This window comes from Emiliania huxleyi (assembly GCF_000372725.1).
Source record: "Emiliania huxleyi CCMP1516 unplaced genomic scaffold EMIHUscaffold_241, whole genome shotgun sequence".
NCBI classification, from domain to species: domain Eukaryota; phylum Haptophyta; order Isochrysidales; family Noelaerhabdaceae; genus Emiliania; species Emiliania huxleyi.
This window is the reverse complement of record NW_005200241.1, coordinates 119,860-136,446: the sequence shown is the minus strand read 5'-3', so window position 1 is coordinate 136,446 and position 16,587 is coordinate 119,860. Positions and strand designations below refer to the sequence as shown.

The following is a 16,587-nucleotide window of genomic DNA, read 5'->3' as shown; positions in this document are numbered from 1 at the left end:
CGGCGCAATCTCGGGTCATCTCGCGTCATCTCGGGTCTTGTCGGGTCCTCTCGGGTCCTCTCGGGTCCTCTCGGCTCCTCTCGGCTCCTCTCGGCCCCTCTCGGCTCCTCTCGGCTCCTCTCGGCTACCTCTCGGCTACCTCTCGGCTCCTCTCGGCTACCTCTCGGCTCCTCTCGGCTCCTCTCGGCTCCTCTCGGCTCCTCTCGGCTCCTCTCGCCTCCTCTCGGCTCCTCTCGGCTACCTCTCGGCTACCTCTCGGCTCCTCTCGGCTACCTCTCGGCTCCTCTCGGCTCCTCTCGGCTACCTCTCGGCTCCTCTCGGCTACCTCTCGGCTCCTCTCGGCTGCCTCTCGGCTCCTCTCGGGTACTCTCCGCCTGCAGCTCTTTCCAGCGGCCGAGGGCGGCCGCGTCGGGCGGCGCGTCGACGGGCACGTTGGAGACGCGGGGGAGGCGCGCGAGGATCGCCGAGCCGAACCGCTCGTACCGCTGCACCTTAATTAATATTTAATTAATAATGAATTAGTGAATTAATTAAGCCGAACCGCTCGTACCGCTGCACCTCGACTCCGCCGCAGCCAGGCAGCAGCTGCACCCACAGCCGCGCGTCTCGCGGCAGCGGCAGCACGACCCGCTGCAGCGGCTGCCCCTCGACGCCAACGTACAGCGACCGCGTCGGCGCGCCCTTGGCGCCCTCCTTGCCGAGGTCGACGCAGACCGTCACCACCACCGCCGCCGCACCCGCACCCGCCTCCTCCCCCGCCGCCGCACCCGCCACCACCGCCGGCGCCGGCAGAGTGACGACAGGAAAGCCCCACTGGCGCGGGTCCGCGGCGGCAAAGATGGCGCGCGAGGACGGGTTCCAGCCCCAGGCACGCGGCGCCGCGCCGCTCCCCGCCTCCACGCCCGCCGCGCTGCCGCGCCGCCGCCGCCCGCCCTCGGCAGCTGCAGCTGCAGCAGCGCCAGGCGCGGCGGCGGCGGAGGCAGCCTCGATCGCCTGGCCGCGCGAGAGGCGGGTCTAGGAAAGGACTAGGAAAGGTCTAGGAAAGGTCTAGGAAAGGACTAGGAAAGGTCTAGGAAAGGTCTAGGAAAGGTCTAGGAAAGGTCTAGGAAAGGTCTAGGAGAGGTCTAGGAGAGGTCTAGGAAAGGTCTAGTCTCCGCCTGGTCGCGCGAGAGCTTGCCGTCCCAGACGGCGGTCATGTCGGGCGTGCCGGCGGGCAGCGGCGCGTAGCTCGGCGCTCCGAGGCTATACGCCGACGTACCGTCCAGGTGCACGCCGCTCACGACGCCCGCCCCACCAGCCGCCGTCGGAGCCAGAGGCGCGCGGCTGGCGGCTGGGAGGCGCTTGGTCGGCGCTCCGTCGGCAACGACGCCGATGCACACGCCCCACCCCGCCGGCGCCTCGCCTCCCTCCTCCGGAGGCGCGCGCTGGACTGCGAGCGTCCAGCGGTGGAAGCCGCCGCCGAGCGGCTCAGAAGAGTAGGCAAAGGCGCACTCCGTACCGGAGGTGCGCGCCGTGGCGGTGCGCCCGTCATCGCCGATCTGGCAGGTGGTGGAGGTGCCAAAGGTGGCCATGGCGAGCGGGCGGGTGCGCGAACGGGAGCGTGTGGCGTCGAGCAGCAGCTTGGCGACGTCCCGCGAGAGCTGCGCCCGAGAGCCGCTGGAGCGCTTGGAACGTCGCCACAAAAATTGATGGTTTTGCGTTTCTTGGCATTACCGGCCCTGAGGTGGCATGAAGGTACATACATACATGAAGGTTGCAGCGAGAATCGGCGAGAGACTGCGAAAAGAGATAGGAAGAGGCAGACTCCCTAGGGTGGGCGACGGCTAGCGCATCACACTCCTCTCCTTAAAATCCCTGTGTGGTGGCGGCGTGCCGTCCTCCCATCCCTCCCTTGGGTTGTCTGTTTTCTTTCTTTCTTTTCGGCCCTGGATGTGAGGTTGGCCGGTAAGATTGCTACAGGTGTGTGTCTTGTGAGCCTGTTTGTGTCTGTGTGTCGCTCGTGCGTGTCGTCATCATCTGTCCAGCGTCCACCCATACCGCGTTGGTGTCCAGTCCGAGCCTGGCTGTTCTTCACCTTTCTACCTACCTACCTACCTGAGGTTGCCAACTGCACTCCAAGTGCTCCAAGTGGGACATCCAAACAAATACACTTTACCATATTGCACAGAACTAATACCATATGACTCCATATTGACCATTCTACGGTTCCATGCAGATTTTTATGGCGGCCGATCTCCGATCATATCGGACCTCTCTGAGCAGGCACCGCAGGCCACCGCCTAGAGCACGGTCGCTCACCTATGGCTATTGGTATATTGCCCGTCGATCCGATTCCAACCGACGGTCGAGTTCAGAGGCACCGACGACGGTCCGCACTAGAGGTCCTCAGGCCGAGACTCAGGCAGAGGTCCTCATGGGACGGCCTCGGCACGAGAGAGGCTCTCACCTCTCTCTTGAAGTGGCAAGAGGAGCAACTATTTGTCGGCTCGCTGAGGCCGCGCTGGCACATTTTCACAGCGAGAGAGTTTGAGCGGTGTGGGTCCTCTCCGATCGTGTGCATCAGGCACTGAACAAGACTGAGGTCCTCAGGCGAAGGTCCTCACGAAAGGTCCTCAGAGACGGTCTCTCCTCTCCCATCAAGCAAGTGGCCGTCAGACTGACCGAGGCTGCTATCAATGTGGCAGCGCTAGGCCGCTGCACGCGCGGTGGGACACAGCGGAGGGTGACAGGGTGACCAGCCTCAGCGTGACGCACACCAAAACAGAGTAACCCACAATTAAGCGGGATGTGGACGGAAGGTGTATTTATTAAGGGTCGTATTCATTTTTGTGCAGGTCGGCCATGCGCGTCACTGACAATGAATGTGCACATTCACACACACACATAGACACAGGTCCTCAGCGCGAGGAGAGACGTCACTCCTAGGTTTTTTTACGTATTTGGTTTTGGGATTAATGACGTTACTGTGTGGTGGTGGTACCTGCGCTCCGAATTCGGCGACGCCGCACGAATGTTCCGACGCACCAGAATGATCAATTGTACGAGAACACTACAGGTGCGTTGTGAACAGTGTATGTGTGTGTGCAGTGTCGTCATCACACTAGTGACTAGAAAAATTACCTCAATTTTGGATACCTCAAAGCACAGATCCCATTGAATGTGTGAGTGTGTGCTTGTGGTGCACCCCGAGAAATCGAGAACGTGTGCTGTGAATAGTGACAGTTACGGCAGCAAAGCGTGAATACCGCAAAGTATTCTTGTATTGTGCACCTAGCACACACATGCCATATAACTCCACATTGTTGATCGTTTTCTGGTTCCATGCAGATTTTTATCAATGGCGGCCGCATATCGGACCAGAGCAGCACCGCCTACTGCTGGTCGCTCACCCATGGCTATTGGTTTGCCCCTCGATCCGATTCCACATCGACGGACGGTCGAGTTCAGGCACCGACACCGGTCCGCACTAGAGGTCCTCAGGCCGAGACTCAGGCAGAGGTCCTCATGGGAGGTCCTCAGCACGAAAGAGGCTCCCACCTCTCTCTGAAGTGGCAAGAGGAGCAATTATTTGTCGGATCGCCGAGGCCGCTCCTGGCACATTTTCACAGCTCGAGAGTGTGAGCGGTGTGGGTCCTCTCCCACGCCGATCGTTGTGCACCCCGGCACTACAAGGTCCTCATTGACAAGAGGTCCTCAGGCGGACGGGGAGGGAGACTGAGGTCCTCAGGCGAAGGTCCTCACGAAAGGTCCTCATCACGAGAGACGGTCTCTCCGCTCAGCAAGTGGCTGTCGGACTGACTGAGGCTGCCATGTGGCAGCGCTAGGCCGCTGCACGGCGCGGTGGTACGCAGCGGAGGGTGACCAGCCTCACAGCGTGACACACACCCAAACAGAGTAACCCTCAAACAATCGGGATGAGGACGGTACGATGTATTGAGATGTATGTGCGGAAGATGTATGTGCGAGGTGTCCGAAGATGTATGTGCGGTGTCCTTGCAGCCCATGTTTTGTTGTTTTGTTGTTTGAGACACACACATATCTAGATATCTCGGTTCCACTAATCTTCTAGGAAGGTTGGAGAAGGGTCGCGCGTTGGACGCTATGATGACAACACGCCCCTGACGGCAAGGAGCCGAACCCACACATCGTCATATCACAGACGGCCACGTGCAGCACACCTATGCTGCCGGCCGACACCAGCAACACATCGCTCTGGAGACCACGCCGCGCCTTCGCGCCGCTGCTTCCGGACCGGCGGCCGCTGGCTGCCGGCTGCTCTCGCGTCTACATCGACCTCGGGTGCAACGACGGGCTCAACCTGCGCCGGCTGTTCATGCCAGCGGTGCACCGGTACGGGCAGAGCCTGTTTCGCGAGCTGGATGCCGCCGTGGCTGGCGGGCAGTCCAACCGCTCGGACATCTGCGCCATCGGCTTCGAGCCGGTTCCGGCCAACGAGGAGTCCATCCGCAAGCTGGTCGCCTCCCTCCGCGCCGGCGGCCAGGCGCGCGCTCAGCTGCTGGCCGTTTTTCCCGCTGCCGTCCACGCCACCAACGGACTGGCGACGTTTTACCTCGACCAAAACGGCCCGGGCAGCGGCGGAGCAAAGTACCACAACTGGGGATCGTCCTTGCTTATGTGGGAGGCAGGGATGGAGCGTCGGCCACTCCGCGTTCCGCAGGTCGGCCTGACGTACCTCCTGGAGCGCCTGCACGGCGTGGACGCCGACGCCGAGGCCGCACGCGTGCTGACCGTGATGAAGATGGACATCGAGGGCGCCGAGTACGACGCGCTGCCGGCGGCGTGGCGCGCCGTCTGCGCGCGCGTCGACCGCCTCTTCCTAGAGACGCACGACCGCTTCTTCTCGGAGCGCTGGCACGGCCACCGCGCCGAAATGGGCTCGGGCGAGGGCCGCGTCGCTCGGCTGCACGAGCTGCTGCGCCGCATGGACGATGAGCGCCGCGCGGGCCGATGCCGCACGCGCTGGACCTTGCTCGGGGCCCGCGAGGGGCGCAGGGCAAGGTGACTCCCGCCACGTGCTCCGCAAGCCGCGGCCGATTTAGGTCGAGAGCTGTGCGGGGTGCGTTGGCATTTTTCAACCGCGTGACAGATTGAAAAAATGAAGAATTTAACCCATCGGGCCGGTCCGTGGGCGTGTCACGAGTGCGAGCCGCTCGCGCGGTTCCACTAGAGTACAACGGACTACGACTACGCCCCTGCTTCATGCGCGTTGCGCGGGTACTTGGGGGATGGGGCTACTGTAGGGGCGCGCGGCAGCGTGGCGGAAGCACGCACACGCAACTGCCTCCCCAACTGTTAACTGTAGTGCGCGTCGGGCTGCCGCGTGCTAGCCCGTGTGGGTGGAGAAGTTGGGCTACACTCCCCTTCCCGCTTCTCTGAAAGTTCCCTCTGCCGCATCACGCCGCCCGCCCTGCGCTGGCGAGGGAGAGGATCAGCGACGCGAGAGCGCCGCGCAGCGCGCCGGCCTCCGCCTGGGAAAGGGCTTCCCCGCCCAGCTGCGCTTGCAGCAGCCGCTCCGCAACCTCGCGGTCGTGCTCGAGCCACGGCGCCTCGTGCTGAGGCTGTCTGCCGTGCGCGGAGGGCGAAGAAGCCGCCGACGGCGTCGCGACCGCTGCCGACCCCGGCACTGCTGCAGACCGCCACGGAGCGGCAGGAGGAGGAGGAGGAGGCGAAGGAGGAGGCGGAGGAGGCGGAGGCGGAGGAAGCGGAGGAGGAGGAGAAAGGGGTGGTGGAGGAGGTGGTGGAGGAGGTGGATGGGGCGGCGGTGGCGGAGGCTGGAACGGCGGGGGCGGCGGCGTTGGCGACGGCAGCGGTGGCGACGGCAGCGGTGGCGACGGCAGCGATGGCGACGGCGGCGCGGGCGGCGGCGGCGCGGGCAACGGCGAAGAGAGCGGCGGTGACGCTGGCAATGACAGGGCTGCGCCGGCGACTAGTGCCTTCGCCATGAGCAGCTGCGGCGCCGATGGCGGCGAAGCGCCGTCTGCGCCGCCGACAAAGTCGTCTCCCGTGAAGTGCGCCCCGAGGCTGCTATGCGCATCGAGCTCGACGTACCCCATCGCCTCATACAGCCGCCGCGCTGCGGCGTTGTCGACGTCGACGTGCAGAACCATCGCCTCCGCCCCCTCATCCACGCCGCGCTGCTCGGCACTCTGCACGAGGCGGCGGCCGAGCCCCTGCCGCCGCGCCTCGTCGCGCACACACACGTTCACCACGTACGAGGCCGTGCCCCACGCGCCGACGTCCTCGACGAGCAGGTCGGCCGAGCCCATCACCCGCTCGCCGACGAGAGCCACGAGCACGGACGTCTTGCGCTTCATCGCGTCGACGAAGGCGCGGCTCTGCAGCTGCCGCTGCCGCGACGACGTGAGCTCTGGCCGGAAGACCACGGTCCGCATCAAGCCGATCGAGCGGAGCTGGTCAGCAGTCGCGACCTCCACGCGGGCGCCCTGCAGCGCCGAAGCTGCGACGGCCAGCAGGAAATGCATGGCAAAACGCACGCTTTCTTTTGCGAGTTCTTTTTCGTTGAATTCTTTTGCGAAAAAAATTAATGCGCCAGGAGAGCTTCGGGATGGTGGAGAGCTTCGCATCGCACCAAACTACAACCCACATATCTGTATATCTTACCGCACATCCCGATACATTGTTTGGAGCGTTACTCTGTTTGGGTGTGTGTGTCACGCGCTGAGGCTGGTCACCGTCCGCTGCGTCCCACCGCGCGTGCAGCGGCCTAGCGCTGCCACATAGCAGCCTCAGTCAGTTTGACAGCCACTTGCTTGATGAGAGAGGAGAGACCGTCTCTCGTGCTGAGTGGACCTTTCGTGAGGACCTTCGCCTGAGGACCTCTTGTCAATGTGGACCTGTCGCACGGTGCCTGGTGCACACGATCGGAGATAGGACCGACACCGCTCACACTCTCGCTGAAAATGTGCCAGAGGCCTCAGCGAGCCGACAAGTAATTGATCCTCTTGTGCCACTTCAAGAGAGAGGTGAGAGCCTCTCTCGTCTCTCGTGCTGAGTGAGGACCTCTCCAATGAGGACCTCTTTCCGAGTCTCCGGTCGGCCTGAGGACCTCTAGTGCGGACCTTTGTTGGTGCGCCTGCACTCTCGACCGTCGATGTGGAATCGGATCGACGGGCAAACCAACAGCCATAGGTGAGGGACCGAGCCTAGCCCCGTGCAGCATGCTTGGGGAAGAATTTAAACAACATGGGAAAAGAATTTTACTGACAAGAAAGGCGGTCGCACGACACGATTCGCGACAGAAGAAGAAGCGACAAGGGAAAGAACGACGAGAGTGTGACGACCGCGAGGTGGCATGAAGCTTGAAGGTTGCAGCGAGAATCGGCGAGAGACTGCGAAGAGAGATAGGAAGAGGCGGACGCCCAAGGGTGGGCGACGGCTAGCGCACCACACCCCTCTCCTTAAAATCCCTGTGTGGTGGCGGCGTGCCGTCCTCCCATCCCTCCCTTGGGTTGTCCGTTTTCTTTCTTTACGACACGATTCACGCGACAGGCGAGGCGCGGGCGACGGCTTCCTCAGAAGCCGTCGCCCGCACCACAGGAGCAGTCACACCACTGGGAAAAGAATTTTAGCACGCAAGGCGGTCCACAACACGATTCACGCGAGGCAAGGAGGAGACGCGGAGAACTGAGAGACTGGGACGACTGGAAACAAGAAGACAGCGAGCCACCACAGGCGTCGTTGGCACACATGCTGAGCGGCAGCTGCGCTTTGGAAATAAGGAAGACGCGCGTCACTTCATGCGGAAGCTCGACAAACACACGGCGAGGGCGACAGCAAGAGTTGAACGGGAGGCGCCGGACTCAAAAGACACCGCCGCATTCTGAGACGAGCGAGGGCAGCCTCCTTAAAGGCGAAAGGGTCTAGATTTGGAGCGCTCGCCGAAGAGGAGTACGACAAAATAGCGCCCGTGATTGCATGCACGCTGCCCGCACTCACGGACCCCATACCAGAAAGAAAGAAAAGGGAGCTCGCGGGAGAGGTGACGAGTGAGCTACAGGTAGTGGGGAAGGCAGCCTCGACTGCCATACAGACATGGATGCGAAACAACGACAAGACCAAGGCACGGGCGGAGGAACGAGAGAAGAACATAGGGTGGATAAAGCGCCTGTTCACGGCATGGAGGGTGAGCCAAGCCGAACGTACCGAGAAGATCGCACCAAAATAAAGACGGAGCACTTGGAGACACTTTCTTGCCTTAGATACTGCGCTCTTTCGAAAGTGCAGAAATCGCGTTGATATCAGACACCTCCTTTGGGGGGCTACCATCTGCAGCACGCAGCAGTTGGACAACCCTCCCAAAAGAGGTTGGGACATGAGACAGTGAGCAGGGCGCTGGAAGCGGCGGGTTCTTGACGATTAAAGGGAGAGTGCAGAGGTCCTCACATCGAAAGTCGAGAGAGTGACAGGTCCTCAAAAGAGGTCCTCACACTCAGGCGCGGTAGGTCCTCACAAAGGTCCTCAGAGCGCGAGAGACGGCACCGCGCCTCCTCGGGTCGTTCGGTTGGCAGTCTGTGTGGAAGCGCCAGTTCTGTGTTGGAGGCGAGGGCGCGCGCGCCTTTGGCGCCTCTTGTGAGGACCCTTTTTATTGTGAGGACCTCACTCACTGTCGAGAGGACCCTCTGTCCCTCTCGTGAGGACCTCTTATGAGGACCTCCGTGTCGTGGGGCGCACCTTAATACAGAAGCTGCTCGACAGGCTGCGGGCATCGCTGCGGCAAAAGTGCCCGTCCCCTGTTAGGGTGCCCACAGGACCCAAAAGAAAATAGCTTTCCCGCTCAAAAAGGGACGCACGAGGCAAATCTGATGTTGGATTGTTCCAATAGGAGCGGGTTACGACAACTTTACCGAGCTGTTTCTTTATAGGTATCTGCAAGCTGCGTATTCTTGTATTATCGTCGAGTAGGGTATTGCGTGGGGGCGGTACGAGGGAGGCGGCGAACCAGCTGAGCATCGCATGCTCAGCATCTGAACGAGGTCACATGGACAACCAAGAATTGGCACGGCCTGCAAATGCAGCGTTTGTCCGTCGTCCTCCACACCGCCGTGGCGTGGCAGACGGTGAACGAGCTAGCATGCGGTGAGAGCGGCGTTGTGCACGGTGCGGAGTCGCTTAGGCGGCTCCGGTGGTGTGCCGGTGTGTGTGCCAGTCCGCGCCAGTCTGCGTCGTTGGTTAGGTTAAGCGTGCCAGCCTTTCGTGTAATTTCTTTTCTCGCCAATTTTCTCATTTGGGCAGCCACTGCGGGACGCGGCCACGAAAGGTGTGCAGACCCCAGTTCCGGCGGACGCAGCGAGCGTCGGGACTCCGTCCCAGCAGACGAAGTCTTCCTCGTGGGCTCCACGGCCCGGATCGCGAGCTCGATCGATACGCGACGCGCTCGGCCTCCGCTGGCGGCTGCCGCAAGAGCGGCTGGCTCACGGCAGCGTCTCGCCGGTTGCCGGATAGGAGAGTACAGAACGTCTGGAGTGTAACTGTGTACGTGAGATCGGTTTTGATAACAAGCACGGTCGATCCGTCAAAGCGATACACTCGTTCCTATCTCGCTGGGGGGCTGGCACGGAGCTCTGTGCCGACAAACAGGAAGAGCCGAGCGGCAAGAAGGGCTCGATGGGGAGCGAGAACCGTCAGAAGAGCTTGAGGTGTAACCTGAAGTCCGTCGTGACGCTCTTGTTTCCCCCCAGGTTTGACCGCGCAGCTTCCAAAACTCGACGATATCTTCCGGAAAGACTGAACGTCCCGCAGAGCGGCAGCATGAGAGGCGCAGAGAGGCTGCGAGTGCTCGACGAGTCTTGCGAGCTGCGCGTTCAAACCTGGGGGGAACCGACCGCATCAAGGCGGACTTCCGAAACCTGGGTGAGCACCTCTGACGGTTCTCGCTCCCCATCGAGCCCTTCTTGCCGCTCGGCTCTTCCTGTTTGTCGGCACAGAGCTCCGTGCCAGCCCTCCAGCGAGATAGCGAACGAGTGTATCGCTTTGACGGATCGACCGTGCTTGTTATCAAAACCGATCTCACGTACACAGTTACACTCCAGACGTTCTGTACTCTCCTATCCGGCAACCGGCGAGACGCTGCCGTGAGCCAGCCGCTCTTGCGGCAGCCGCCAGCGGAGGCCGAGCGCGTCGCGTGAGTTGAAATCGATGTGGCGAGTCGACCGCCAGTCCGTACGATGGCACTGCGACCGCGGCGGCTGCCGGCGAGGGCAGCAGCGGCGCGCGCGAGGCGGCAGCGTAATCGGGTCCGAAGTCCGGACCCGATTTGGGGTCTACACGCCTTCTATCCGAGTGGGGGAATTCTTAAGATACAAGCCTCTCTCACAGCACACTGGCACGACAAGGGCGCAGACTGGCGCGGACTGGCACACACACAGGCTCACCACCGGAGCCGCCTAAGCGACTCCGTTAAGAACGGCAATGCACTCCGCACCATGCACAATGCCGCTCTCTCTCCCCGCACGCTAGCTCGTTCACCGTCTGCCACGCCACGGCGGTGTGGAGGACGACAGACAAGCGCTGCATCTGCAGCCCGTGCCAGTTCTTGGTGGTCCATGTGACCTCGTCCAGGTGCTGAGCGTGCGAAAGTTTGTTGCTCAGCTGGTTCGCCGCCTCCCTCATGGTGCCTCGACCATTAGTCTCAGCTTGACCCGGCATGCCCCCCCTTCACCCTGAGGCGCTACACAGAGGAGTGCGACTGTGCTCACCGCGCAGCCGTTTGCCGCCACCCCTCGGACAGATTCGAGCGTCTCGGGGAGCTCGCACTCACCTTCGCTGGAAAAGAATCCTGAAAAGAAAGAAGGAAAGAAAACAGACAACCCAAGGGAGGGATGGGAGGACGGCACGCCGCCACCACACAGGGATTTTAAGGAGAGGTGTGTGATGCGCTAGCCGTCGCCCACCCTAGGGAGTCTGCCTCTTCCTATCTCTCTCGCAGTCTCTCGCCGCTTCTCGCAAGAATCCTGAGGCGAGCCAAAATCAGCGGATCGAAAAATTCTTTCGGCGCGATGGAGGCGAACCGTCAGCCCGCGCCCGCGCCGGCGCCGGCGGCCAGCGAGGAGGGCGCGGCGGCGGTCCCGGCCGAGGCTGAGCTGGCGCCTGACACCGGCGTCGAGCTCTCCTGGCGCGAGCGCGAGCGCGCGCGCAAGGCGGCGCTCAAGACAATCCAGGCACGCGAGAAGGCGGAGCTGTCGGACGCGTCCAAGGCGACGGCCAAGGAGCGGCTCGCCTACCTCATGCGGCAGACGGACGTCTTCTCTCACTTCATTAAGTCGCCGGACGACGCCGCCGCCTCCTCGAGCTCCTCCAAAGGCGGCGGCGGCGGCGGCGGCGGCCGCAAGGGCAAGGGCCGCATGACGGAGAAGCAAGAAGACGAGCTGATGGCGAGGCAGGAGGCGGAGGGGGGAGGGTCGGCGCAGGGCACCCGCCTCACCGCGCAGCCAAAGTGCGTGAGCGGAGGAGCCATGCGTACGTACCAGCTGGAGGGTCTCAACTGGCTGATCAAGCTGTTCGAGCACGGCATCAACGGCATCCTCGCCGACGAGATGGGGCTCGGCAAGACGCTGCAGACCATCTCTCTGCTGGGGTACCTGAAGGAGGCGCGCGGCATCTCGGGGCCGCACCTGGTCATCGTGCCAAAGGCGGTACTCACAAACTGGCACCGCGAGCTGGCGCGGTGGTGCCCGGCGCTGCGTGCAATCAAGTTCAGCGGCGACAAGGCGGCGCGTGCGGAGTGCAAGAGCGAGTACCTGGAGCAGTCGGGCGCGTTCGACGTGTGCGTGACCACGTATGAAACGGCGATCACCGAGAAGGCGGCGCTGTCCAAGCTAGTGTGGCGCCACCTGATCATCGACGAGGCGCACCGGATCAAGAACGAGCAGGGCAAGCTGGCGCAGGTGGTGCGCCTCTTCACGGCGCACTCGCGGCTGCTCATCACCGGCACGCCGCTCCAAAACAACTTGCACGAGCTCTGGGCGATGCTCAACTTTCTGCTGCCCGACATCTTTTCGTCGTCGGAGCAATTTGACGAGTGGTTCAACCCTGAGGACAAGGGCGACGGTGGCAGCGGCGAGGACGTGCTCCACCAGCTGCACAAGCTGCTGCGCCCCTTCCTGCTGCGCCGGCTAAAGAAGGAGGTGGAGAAGGACCTCCCGCCCAAGCGCGAGATCAAGCTGCTGATTGGCATGTCGCAGCTGCAGCGCACCTGGTACCAAAACATCCTCACCAAGAACATCGACGTGCTCAACGCGATGCAGGGCCACAACCGCGGCCGCATGCACAACATCCTCATGCAGCTGCGCAAGTGCGCCAACCACCCGTACCTGTTCGACGGCGCGGAGGAGCCGCCGTTCGTCAACGACCAGCGCCTCATCCTGCACAGCGGGAAGATGGTGCTCCTCGACAAGCTGCTCGGCCGGCTCAAGAAGCGCGGCCACCGCGTGCTCCTCTTCTCGCAGATGACGCGCATGCTCGACATCCTCGAGGACTACTGCGGCTACCGCGCCTGGGAGTACTGCCGGATCGACGGCTCCACCAGCGGCGACGACCGCGACGCGGCGATGGAGGCGTACAACGCGCCGGGCTCGAGCAAGTTTCTCTTCATGCTCTCGACGCGCGCGGGCGGGCTCGGGATCAATCTCGCCACCGCCGACACAGTCATCCTCTTCGACAGCGACTGGAACCCGCAGATGGACCTGCAGGCGATGGACCGCGCGCACCGGATCGGCCAGACGCGGGAGGTCATCGTCTACCGGTTCATGATCGAGGGCTCGGTCGAGGAGAAGATTATCGAGCGCGCCCAGCGCAAGCTCTACCTCGACGCCGCCGTCATCCAGCAGGGACGGCTGGCGGACCAGTCCAAGTCGCTCTCCAAGGACGAGATGCTCTCTATGATTCGCTTCGGCGCGGACGCGGTCTTCCACACCAAGGGAGGCGGCGAGCCGACCGACGAGGACATCGAGGCGCTGCTGCTGCGGGGCGAGGAGCGCACGCGCGCGGACGAGTCCAAGCTCAAGGACCAGGCAAACTCGCTGGCCAACTTTACGCTCGACGGGCAGGAGCGGTCGATGTACGAGCTGGACGGGCAGGACTGGTCCAAGGGGTCCGAGGCGGCGACGCAATGGTCTCTCTCGCTGCCGAAGCGGATCACAAAGCAAAACTACGATGAGACGGCCCACCAGCAGCGGGCGGGGCTGCGCATGCCGAAGCAGGTCCAGATCCACGACTTTCAGTTCTTTGACGCGCGGCGGCTGCACGCGCTCCGCGACCAGGAGGTCGCGCACTGGCAGTGGAAGCAGGACAGGGTGCTCGCGCGGCGCGCCCGCGAAGAGGACGAGGAGGGGGACGACGAGCTGACGCGCAAGGCGTCCGCGGCGGGCGTGCCGCCGCTGAGCGACGCGGAGCTCGACGAGCGCGAGGCGCTGCTGCGCGACGGCTTCTCGAGCTGGTCGCGCAAGGACTTCAACGCGTTCGTCAAGGCGTGCGAGCGGCACGGGCGCGACGACGTCGCGTCGATCTCGCTTGAGCTCGGCGATCGGTCGGAGAAAGATGTGGCACTTCCTAGACACTTCCTAGACGCTTCCTAGACACTTCCTAGGCGACCGGTCGGAGAAGGAGGTGGCCCGCTACGCGTCCGTCTTCTTTGCGCGGCAGCGCGAGCTGAAAGGGGCCATGAGAAGGCGAGGAGTGGAGCTTGTTTGCTGATGCGCCCACTCATTCATCAGGTACCGCGAGCTCAAGGACCATGACAAGGTGATGCGGCGGATCACGCAGGGCGAAGCCGACGCCACGTCTGTGTTCGAGCCGTGTTTCGTGTTGCGAGCTGTGTCTCTTCTTCATAGGCGAGGCCAGGAGCATCCTGTGTTCGATCTGCATTCCTTTCGCGAGCTCTGTCGTCCCTTTGCTGTAGGCGAGGCCAAGATCCAGCGCCGGATCGAGATCGCGAGTGCGCTGGCGAAGAAGGTACCGACACACACCCGCGGGTCGGCTCAATTAGCTAATCCTATCTCGGCGATCTCTCGGCGATCTCTCGGCGATCTGACTGGTTAGGTCTCGGCCACCGCCAACCCGTGGGTGGGGTTGCGCTTGCGGTACGACGACGCGCGCGGCGCGCACTTCACGGAGGAGAACGACCGTTTCCTGGCTTGCATGACCGACCAGATCATTGTGTTTGGTTTATCGAGCTTGTACTTTGTTCTGTTTTGTGTTAGGTCTGCATGACGAACCAGATCGGCTACGACCGCTGGGAGGAGCTGCGCGAGGAGGTGCGCGCGTCGTGGCTCTTCCGCTTCGACTGGTGGTTCCGCACGCGGACCGCGCAGGTTCTAGTTAATCATTAATAATTAATAATTATTAATATTACTTATTAATCGACTGGTGGTTCCGCACGCGGACCGCGCAGGAGCTGCAGCAGCGCGTGGACTACCTGTCGCAGCTGATCGAGGCGGAGATCGACGAGATCGAGGCCCCTCCGCGTAACGGCGCCTAGGACCAAGTCCAGAGCTTGTGAGTGGCTCACCAGTCGTTTGCCGGTAGGCCGCCGACGACGCCGACGGCCGGAAGCGCAAGGGCGGCGCCGCGAAGGGGCCGCCGGTCAAGAAGGCGCGACGCTGAGAACGGCGCGTCGGCTGGCGGGCTTTTGCCGCCCTTCATCTCTCGCGCGCGGCGGTTCACCCCGCACCCCGGGAGACCGCCGCGCAGAGACCAGACGCAGAGTCGAGTAAGTGCTAGGTTTTGTGGCATCATGTCAGCTGAATATTGCTGAACACTACCATGCAAAAAGCCGCTCTAGCGGCGCTGCGCGCCACGTGGAGGGCGCGGCGCGTGCGTAGGAGCACGTGCTGCACACGCACGGTGAAGGCCGTCTCACGAGTCGGCGAGCCGAGCCTATTCATAGCAGAGAGTGTGAACGGCGCCTCTTCACACCTCGAGCCGTGAACACCGTCCGGCGTCTTCTCACCGGCCCAAGGGCGCTGCGCGCCGTGCAAACGGCGCCGATCGTGCAGCGCAGCACACGTGCGACACGCCACTTGCACGGCGTCTGATAAAACGGCGCCTCGAGCCCTATCCGAGTCGAAAAGTGTGAGAACCGTCATTTCACACCTCGAAACCGCTAAGTCATTTTTTCGCCGTCAAGCCACTCTAGCGGCGCTGCGCGCCGCAAAGAGAGCGCGGCGCGTGCAGAGGAGCACACGCTGCACACGCACGGTGAAGGCCGTCTCACGAGTCGGCGAGCCAAGCCCTATTCATAGCAAAGAGTGTGAACGGCGCCTCTTCACACCTCGAGCCGTGAACACCGTCCGGCGCCTTCTCACCGCCCCAAGGGCGCTGCGCGCCGTGCTAACGGCGCCGAGCGTGCAGCGCAGCACACGCGCGACACGCCCCTCGCACGGCGTCTGACAAATCGGCGTCTCGAGCCCTATCCGAGTCGAAAGCCGCTAAGTCTTTTTTTCGCCGTCAAACCGCTCTTACTAGCGGCGCTGCGCGCCGCGTAAAGAGCGCGGCGCGTGCAGAGGAACTCACGCTGCGTACGCACCGCGAAGGCCGTCTCTTGAGTCGGCGATCTGCGCCCTATTCACAGAATAAAGTGTGAACGGCGTCTCTTCACACCTCGACACCGTGAACGCCGTCCGGCGCCTTCTCGCCGCCCCAAGGGCGCTCCGCGCCGTGCTGACAGCGCTGAGCGTGCAGCGCAGCACACACGACGCACGCCCCGTGAACGGCGTCTGACAAAACGGCGCCTCGAGCCCTATCCGAGTCGAAAGGTGTGAATATCGTCTCTTCACGCGTCGAAGCCGCTAAGTCTTTTTTTCGCCGTCAAGCCGCTCAGACGGCGCTGCGCGCCGCGTTGAGAGCGCGGAGCGTACAGAGGGGCACACGTTGCGTACGCAGCGCGAAGGCCGTCTCGTGAGTCGGCGAGCCGTAGAAAAGATATGTTTTCTTTTTTCCCCTTGTTTTTTCATCGGATGGCACAACGGCGGAGTAGTTGTCAGTCTCTTGGCACTTCTCGAACATGTTTTTGAGCCATCTCGCCGCCGTTGGCGGAGCTGAGTGCCGCCGCGCACACGGCAAATGTCGCACTCCGTGGGAAACGTCGGCGGCAACGCCGGAAATCTTTTTTGAAATAAAACTCACCAGACAACAACGCCGTGTAAATGCCAACGAACCGTTTTGCGCTCCTAACCAACAGCAACACACACCCCGGCCGGAACTACTCGTCGGCGGATGTGGACCAGAGCGACGGCCCATCCGGCCCTCATGGGATGCCCGGCTTTGGCGCCGGCGACGACGCGTACGGCCACCCCGAGGGCCTCTTAGCGACGGCAACCGTCGTGCCGGTGGCGGTGCCGGACCCGGTGGCGGGCGTCTTACGCTTGCTGCACGGGGTGGTGGTGGCGCCTTGTGGCAGCGGCCCCGGAGGCGCGGCCGGTCGAGCCGGCGCTGACTCCTGACAAATGCGCACAATCTCGCTTTCGTAAGTGTTCATCTTGTCCATCCCGATGCCGTTGACGAGCTTGAGCTCATCGAGGCTCGTCGGGCAGCGGTCCGCAATCTTCTGCA

General features: G+C 62.7%; 5 protein-coding genes across 5 annotated transcripts; 3 read left to right on the top strand and 2 right to left on the bottom strand.

Moving 5' to 3' along the window:
- Positions 1 to 507: 507 nt before the first annotated feature.
- On the bottom strand, positions 508 to 1,571 carry EMIHUDRAFT_115121 (hypothetical protein; the record flags this gene model as incomplete). Its single annotated transcript, XM_005778635.1, has 2 exons — positions 508 to 947; positions 1,259 to 1,571. The coding sequence occupies 2 exons, from the start codon at positions 1,569 to 1,571 to the stop codon at positions 508 to 510; spliced, it is 753 nt and encodes a 250-aa protein (XP_005778692.1).
- Positions 1,572 to 4,180: 2,609 nt separating this feature from the next.
- On the top strand, positions 4,181 to 5,023 carry EMIHUDRAFT_115120 (hypothetical protein; the record flags this gene model as incomplete). The annotated part of the gene is made up of 1 exon (XM_005778634.1): positions 4,181 to 5,023. One exon carries the CDS (start codon positions 4,181 to 4,183, stop codon positions 5,021 to 5,023), a length of 843 nt encoding a protein of 280 aa, XP_005778691.1.
- Positions 5,024 to 5,414: 391 nt separating this feature from the next.
- On the bottom strand, positions 5,415 to 6,503 carry EMIHUDRAFT_236859 (hypothetical protein; the record flags this gene model as incomplete). The annotated part of the gene is made up of 2 exons (XM_005778633.1): positions 5,415 to 5,583; positions 5,932 to 6,503. The coding sequence occupies 2 exons, from the start codon at positions 6,501 to 6,503 to the stop codon at positions 5,415 to 5,417; spliced, it is 741 nt and encodes a 246-aa protein (XP_005778690.1).
- Positions 6,504 to 11,036: 4,533 nt separating this feature from the next.
- On the top strand, positions 11,037 to 14,803 carry EMIHUDRAFT_469024 (hypothetical protein; the record flags this gene model as incomplete). The annotated part of the gene is made up of 7 exons (XM_005778632.1): positions 11,037 to 13,564; positions 13,625 to 13,644; positions 13,937 to 13,989; positions 14,077 to 14,193; positions 14,238 to 14,348; positions 14,429 to 14,491; positions 14,563 to 14,803. The coding sequence occupies 7 exons, from the start codon at positions 11,037 to 11,039 to the stop codon at positions 14,638 to 14,640; spliced, it is 2,970 nt and encodes a 989-aa protein (XP_005778689.1). The 3' UTR covers positions 14,641 to 14,803.
- EMIHUDRAFT_236856 (hypothetical protein) lies at positions 14,800 to 16,478 on the top strand (the record flags this gene model as incomplete). The annotated part of the gene is made up of 2 exons (XM_005778631.1): positions 14,800 to 14,850; positions 16,263 to 16,478. 2 exons carry the CDS (start codon positions 14,800 to 14,802, stop codon positions 16,476 to 16,478), a joined length of 267 nt encoding a protein of 88 aa, XP_005778688.1.
- Between the last annotated feature and the right edge of the window lie 109 nt (positions 16,479 to 16,587).